This window comes from Momordica charantia (genome assembly GCF_013281855.1).
Source record: "Momordica charantia cultivar OHB3-1 chromosome 8 unlocalized genomic scaffold, Mcharantia_2.0 BLBB01000008.1, whole genome shotgun sequence".
Taxonomy (NCBI): Eukaryota; Viridiplantae; Streptophyta; class Magnoliopsida; order Cucurbitales; family Cucurbitaceae; genus Momordica; species Momordica charantia.
Window position 1 is genome coordinate 14,061,814 of NW_028275166.1, and position 6,899 is coordinate 14,068,712.

Below are 6,899 nucleotides of genomic sequence, written 5' to 3' on the forward strand. Positions count from 1 at the left end.
ATGCCAGAGCATGAGTGTCCGTACAATTAATTAAAAAACACGAGATTCACTTATGTCCATACAATCTCTAGCCAAGTGCCTTAAAAATGGGACCCGATATTTAAAGGGTATGTTGCCGTAGCCGACAGACACGCAGATGCCAAGAGAGACAAAAGTTGAGAGCTGAAAAGACAAGGGAACGAAATATTTCCATTTCGGGAGAAGAGCTGACGCTAGAAAGGGAAAGCTCGCTTGATGGAACGAGCTGACTGCTTCTTCTTCTCTGTCATTTAGCTATTTTTCTGCTGTGGGTTGTATTTCTTCTTCTTTTATTTTGTTTTCTTTACCCATTATGAGCTAAACCCCATTTTTGGGGAGTTTTACATGGTGTAACTGACTTGAGACCGAACCTCTAGCTGCTACATTTATTTTTAAGCAAATCTAATTTTATTTCTTAATCTTCGCGTTACTGTTGGCCGATGCTTCGTGTATGCTAGCTTCTGTATTGACCCAGGAGGGTTTATGGGTGCTGACTTGTTTTGCTTGTGATTAGCGCTTTTCTATAGCTATAGGGATACTCAGGAATGGGGTCCCGTAATCATGCCTAGAGCTTGGGTTTATTGCTTGGGTATCTAGCAACGTGAGTTGTACTTACTCATGTTTGGGGTGTCTTGGAAGGGAACCGAGTCGAGCTGGGCACTAATAAATGTTTGCTACGCTAGAGAGTAGGTTGATAACTTGTGACAGTATGCTGAATCTCCCCTGCCTTTTCCATATCTGTTATTCCCCTGTTATCGCTTCCTATACTACTGCTTTCTTGTGTTGACAACTTCGAAACTATTGTATCTTGCAAGTTTATGTTGTCTTGTTATTACTTTATTATAATTTTTTTCTAGATAATATCCATACTCAATCTATGTATATTTTCAATTGTTGGTATCTGCCATTATCGTTAAAATACAACAAAAAATCCCTGTGGATACGACCTTGTTACGTACTACAATCGGTGATTCGTGTATACTTGCACGTGTTGTCAACATAGTTGTGTGGACGCAACAAGTTTTTGGCACCATTGCTGTGGATTTTTGATATTTTATTTTAACATTGATATTTGAAGATACAGTGCTGAAGTAATTTTTCTTGTTTTCACATTTGTATTTTGTTGTGTGTTTTTGCGAGGTGCATGAACGATTACAAAGGATTAGAATATATTATTGACCATTAAATAGAGCGTACCTTCCCCAGAAATATATGAGAGTAGAGGCGACAACAAGGTAGCCAACATTGACAGAATGAATCCGCCAGTTCAGCCCAATGTGCCTGTACGACGAAATGTAAGGATAGAGGAAATAGTAGATGGGGTTCCTATCACTTCTGACCCTGATGTAGCAGTGCCCACTCTCAACGTTGTACTCTTAGCAGACGACATTGACAGGGAAATCAGAGCATATGCAGCTTCGATATTTTACAATTTCAACCATGGAGCCAGAAATTAAAACTTCCAAATTTGAGTTGAAACCAGTGACATTTCAGATGCTCCAGACAGTGGGTCAATTTCATGGACATGCAACGGAGGACCCGCATCAGCATCTGAAATTCTTTATGGGAGTTTGCAATTCATTCAAGGATAGAGGATTGAGCAAAGAAGTGCTGAGGCTTAAGCTATTTCCGTATTCACTTAGAGATGAAGCTAGAACATGGTTCGAGTCCCTTCCCTCATAGTCTATCACAATTTGGGATGACTTGGCTGAGAAGTTTTTGATGAAATACTTCCCATCCAGAAAAAATACCAAGTACCGCAGTGAGATCGACAATTTTCCGCAATTTGCTAGAGAATCAGTCAGTGAATCCTGGGAGGGTTTCAAGCGATTGTTGCATAGATGTCCACACCATGGGATCCCAAGATGCATCCAGATAGAGACATATTACAAAGGTCTAGATGATGCCACACGCTTAGTAATTGATGCGTCCGCAAATGGGGCTTTGCTAGCAAAACCCTATGCTGAAGCATTCAATATTTTAGAAAGAATATCATCAAACAATCACTCATAGTCTGATCCAAGAGCTGTTCATGGAAAATCAAGTAAGGGGCTAGTTGAGTTTGAATCATATATTGCATTGAATTCAAAGATTGAGAAAATGACATATTTGGTAACTAGGAGGATGACGCAGCAAAGGTCAGCCGGAGCATTAGCTGGTAAGGCTAATGTCAATCAAATTCAAGGGATTTCTTCTTCTTTTTGCGAGTGAGATCACCGTTATAACAACTGCCCTGAAAATCCTGAGTCAGTATACTATTTGGGGAACCCGCAGAATAGTAGAAACAATCCGTATTCAAACACGTACAATCCTGGCTGGAGGAATCACCCAAATTTTAGTTGGAGTGGCAAGCAAGAAGGACACAATGTTGGAACATCCAATGCTCCAGCATTTCAGCAGAAGGTAAGTTATTGTCCTGGTTTTGCGAATCAAGGACAGAGGGTAGCACAGAAGCAATCAGAAGGATCATTTGCATCATTGGAAAAGTTGATGAAGCAATACATGGCCAATAATGACGTCATTGTGCAAAGCCAGGCTGCATCATTAAGGAACCTAGAGTTGCAAGTAGGCCAGTTAGCGACGGATTTGAAGAGCAGACCGGTTGGAGCATTGCCTAGTGATACATAAGTGCCAAAGAGAGACAGTAAGGAACAATGCAAAGCCCTCACTCTGCGAAGTAGGAAAGCATTACCTCCGGCACACCCAATTGCTCCAGTAGCGATCAAGGAACCTACTCAAGTTGACCAAGGAGAAACTCAGTCTTAATAGGACAGTGAGCCAGCAGAAGTAGTTGTACCTAATCCACTAGAGCAGATAGCTAAACAACCAAATGAGGTTCAGAACACATCCAGTCATTCAGTTAATCCAGTAATTGTAAGAGCACCCGAGATAGGGTCTACACAGAACAGAGCGGCCGAGAAAAGAAAGCGGGCAGAGTATGAAAATGCTCTGGCAGAATATAGGCCAGCACCATCATATCCTAAACGGTTGTAAAAGAAAGAGCATAATGTTCAATTCAAGAAGTTTTTAGATGTCTTGAAGCAATTGCATGTGAACATATTGGTGGAAGTTCTAGAGCAAATGCCAAATTATATGAGGTTCTTGAAAGAGATACTCACAAAGAAGAGAACATTGGGAGAGTATGAGACTGTAGCAATGACTAAAGCTTGCAGCACCATACTCATAAGCAAAATTCCTGCAAAGATGAAAGATCCTGGGAGTTTTACCATACCAGTTTCAATTGGAGGACAACAGATAGGACTTGCCTTATGTGATCTGGGCGCCAGCATCAATCTCATGTCGTTATCAATTTACAACAAGTTGGTCATTGCAGAAGAAGGCCCACAACAGTGACATTGCATCTAGCGGATCGATCCATTACGCATCTAGAGGGAAAAATTGATGACGTTTTGTTACAAGTAGATAAATTTATTTTCCCTGCTGACTTCATTATTTTGGATGATGATGCAGATAAGAAGGTTTCTATTATTCTTGGAAGACCATTCCTCCCAACTGAGAGAGTTTTAGTAGATGTCCACAAAGGAGAGCTGACAATGCGTGTGCAGGATCAAGAAGTGAAATTCTCGGTGCATGACTCCATGAAATTTCCTACTGAATCAGAATAGTGCTCAATATTAAAGATAATGGATGAAGCATTAATGGAGGAATTGGAAACAAAAGCTATGCTGGAGCATCTAGAAGCAATTGACACTGAAAGTCTTGCCGACGCATTTGAAGAGGAACTAGAAGATGTCCAGTCAAAATGCATGAATGCCAATGAAGGATTTGTGAAGAAAATGTATGAGTCCTTAGACCTCGCAAACCCGGAGCTTAGATTACTGAAGCCATCTATTGAAGAGCCTCCAGTGCTGAAGCTTAAAGCATTGTTGCAGCATCTGAAATATGCTTACCTTGGTTCATCAGAGATATTTTCAATCATCATAGTAGTAGACTTACCCTTGGAAAAGGAGCAGATGCTGTTGAGTGTACTCAAGGCACATCAGAGAGCAATTGGATTGACTATTGCTGATATCAAGGGGATAAGCCCAGCTTTTGTATGCATAAGATTGTGCTAGAGGAGAACTGCAAAAACTCTATAGAGCCCCAGCGTAGACTTAATCCGGCTATGAGGGAGGTTGTAAGGAAAGAAATTATCAACTGGTTAGATGCAGGAATCATATATCCAATTTCAGATAGCGAGTGGGTAAGTCTAGTGCATTGTGTGCCTAAGAAAGGAGGCATGACTGTAGTGTAGAACGCAAAGAATGAGTTGATACCCATGAGGACAGTATCTAGATGGCGTATATGTGTGGATTACCGCAAGCTGAACAAAGCCACAAAGAAGGACCTCTTTCCTCTCCTCTTCATTGATCAAATGCTGGATAGGTTGGCAGGTCAATTGTATTACTGCTTTTTAGACGGCTATAGTGGTTATAATCATGTTACAATTGCTCCTCAAGATCAGTAGAAGACGACTTTTACATGTCCCTATGGAACATCTGCTTTCAAAAGGATGCGCTTCGGGCTTTGTAATACTCTAGCAACGTTCTAGAGGTGTATGATTGCTATCTTTTCTGACTTGGTAGAATCAATGGTAGAGATGTTGATGGACGATTTTTCAGAGTTTGGAAAGTCATTTACAGAATTTTTGGACAACCCGAAGAAGGTGTTGTAAAGATGTGAAGAAACAAACTTAGTCTTAAATTGGGAGAAGTGTCACTTTATGGTGCAAGAAGAAATTGTGCAAGGGCACAGAGTCTCCAGCAAGGGCATAAAAGTGGACAAAGCAAAGATTGAGGCAATCGAGAAATTGCCTCCACCAGTGAATGTCAAGGGCATTCGCAGTTTCCTGGGGCATGCTGGTTTTTATCGTAGATTTATTAAAGATTTTTCAAAAATCTCTAAACCTCTTTGTTCTTTGCTTGATATTGATAAAGAATTTAACTTTACATCTGAATCTTTGCAGGCTTTCAATACACTGAAGTATGCTCTCACCCATGCTCTGATAATAACAGCTCCAGATTAGAACCGGCCTTTCAAATTAATGTGTGATGCCAGCGACTATGCTGTGGGATCAGTTCTTGCTTAACGCAGAGGGAAGCTGCTGCATCCGATTTATTACGCCAGTAAAACTTTGATCGAGGCACATATCAAGTACACTACAATAGAGAAAGAGCTTTTATCAGTGGTGTTCGCATTTGAAAAGTTCAGAGCATATATGGTAGGGTCAAAGGTGATTCTTTACATGGACCATGCTGCTCTGAAGTATTTACTGACAAAGAAGGATGCTAAACCGAGGCTCATCCGCTGGATCTTACTACTGCAAGAATTCGATATAAAGATCAAGGACAAGAAAGGAACATAAAATTTGGTTGCTGACCACTTGTCCAGGTTGCCTACTCTAGAATGCTCCAAGCATGAGACAAAAATTAGAGGGACATTCCCAGATGAGCAAGTGTCGGCTATTGGAGTTCTGAGTGAAGATGAGGAACCATTGTTTGCAGATCTAGCCAACTACATTGCTAGTGGAATTCTACCAGCGGACATGAACAAGCAACAGCTGAAAAGGTTTCTGTATATGAGTAAGTTTTATTTGTAGGATGACCTATATCTCTATAGGATTGGCCAAGATAAAGTGATCAGAAGATGCATACGGTGGCCACTTTGGAGGGCAGCGCATAGCAGCAAAAGTTTTCCAGAGAGGAAACTTTTGGCCCACCATTTTTAAGGATGCACATGTGCTAGTGCAACATTGCAATGAATTTCAAAGAGTTGGAAATATTTCCAAGAGGTCAGAGATGCCTCTCACATACATCTTAGAGGTGGAACTTTTTGATGTATGGGGCATGGACTTCATGGGACCATTCCCTCCATCTAATGGAAACCTCATCATTTTATTGGCAGTCAATTATGTATCAAAATGGGTCGAAGCAGTGGCATGCACCAACAGTGATGCCAAAGGGGTAGCAAAGTTTCTCCACAAGCAAATATTCACGAGATTTGGTACACCCAGAGCTGTGATTAGTGACGAAGGCTCCCACATCATCAATAAAGCTATAGCATACTGTTGGCATAAAGTATTCATAGCTTATCACCCCCAGTCAAATGGGCAAGCTGAGATATCTAATAGAGAGATCAAGAGCATATTGGAGAAAGTGGTTAACACAAATTGAAGAGATTGCGCAATGAAGTTGGACGACGCCTTATGTGTTTATCGCACAGCATTCAAGATGCCTCTGGGCACATCTCCATACAAATTAGTTTTTGGGAAACCTTGCCATCTTCCATTGGAGCTGGAGCATAAGGCCTTTTGGGCCATGAAGAAGTTAAATTTGGATTATGCTGTAGCAGAAGATGTTCGCCGCTTACAATTGCTAGAGCTTGAAGAATTTCGCAAAGACGCTCACGAAAATGCCAAGTTATATAAGGAAAAGACAAAGCAATGGCACGATGCAAGAATCAATCATAAGAAGTTTGAAAAAGGGCAGCACGTGTTGCTTTAAAATTCAAGACTCAAACTTTTCCCCGGGAAGCTCAAATTGAGATGGTCAGGTCCATTTTTAGTTTCACATGCATTCTCACATGGAGTAGTGAAGGTACAAGAAATGGATTAAAAAAGAGAATTTACCTTAAACGGGCAGAGGCTAAAGCATTTCTTTGGCTAGAGCGTGGTGAGAGATGCCGGAACTTACCACTTGGCCGCGGACTGAGAAATCAACAACGGAATAAAAGAAGCAGGATTTAATGATTAATTATTTTATTGCTCTCCAGTTTTGAATTTATAAATTTAGATGTTTAATTGTTTTATTTGCCATTTTAAATTTTAATATGCTTTCATTTTGGTTTTAGGGGGGCAAATAATTAAAAATCAGGTTGAGTGG

The 6,899-nt window shown here is 40.7% G+C and overlaps 2 protein-coding genes across 2 annotated transcripts; both read left to right on the plus strand.

Annotated features, from left to right (window-relative positions):
- The first annotated feature begins 2,142 nt into the window (after positions 1-2,142).
- Positions 2,143-3,644, plus strand: LOC111024527 (uncharacterized). The gene is made up of 4 exons (XM_022302225.1): positions 2,143-2,176; positions 2,270-2,619; positions 3,061-3,358; positions 3,490-3,644. The coding sequence occupies exons 1-4, from the start codon at positions 2,143-2,145 to the stop codon at positions 3,642-3,644; spliced, it is 837 nt and encodes a 278-aa protein (XP_022157917.1).
- Positions 3,645-6,203: 2,559 nt separating this feature from the next.
- On the plus strand, positions 6,204-6,521 carry LOC111024526 (uncharacterized). The gene has a single exon (XM_022302224.1). It carries the CDS (start codon positions 6,204-6,206, stop codon positions 6,519-6,521), a length of 318 nt encoding a protein of 105 aa, XP_022157916.1.
- The last annotated feature ends 378 nt before the right edge of the window (positions 6,522-6,899 follow it).

Excerpts from the sequence above, each read along its gene's own strand:
- LOC111024527 (XM_022302225.1), top strand. The coding sequence starts at position 2,143 with ATGACGCAGCAAAGGTCAGCCGGAGCATTAGCTG. Across the intron at positions 2,177-2,269 it reads GTCAGCCGGAGCATTAGCTG|TATACTATTTGGGGAACCCG; the intron begins GTAAGGCTAATG and ends ATCCTGAGTCAG. Across the intron at positions 3,359-3,489 it reads GTTGGTCATTGCAGAAGAAG|ATAAGAAGGTTTCTATTATT; the intron begins GCCCACAACAGT and ends ATGATGATGCAG.
- LOC111024526 (XM_022302224.1), top strand. The coding sequence starts at position 6,204 with ATGAAGTTGGACGACGCCTTATGTGTTTATCGCACAGCATTCAAGATG.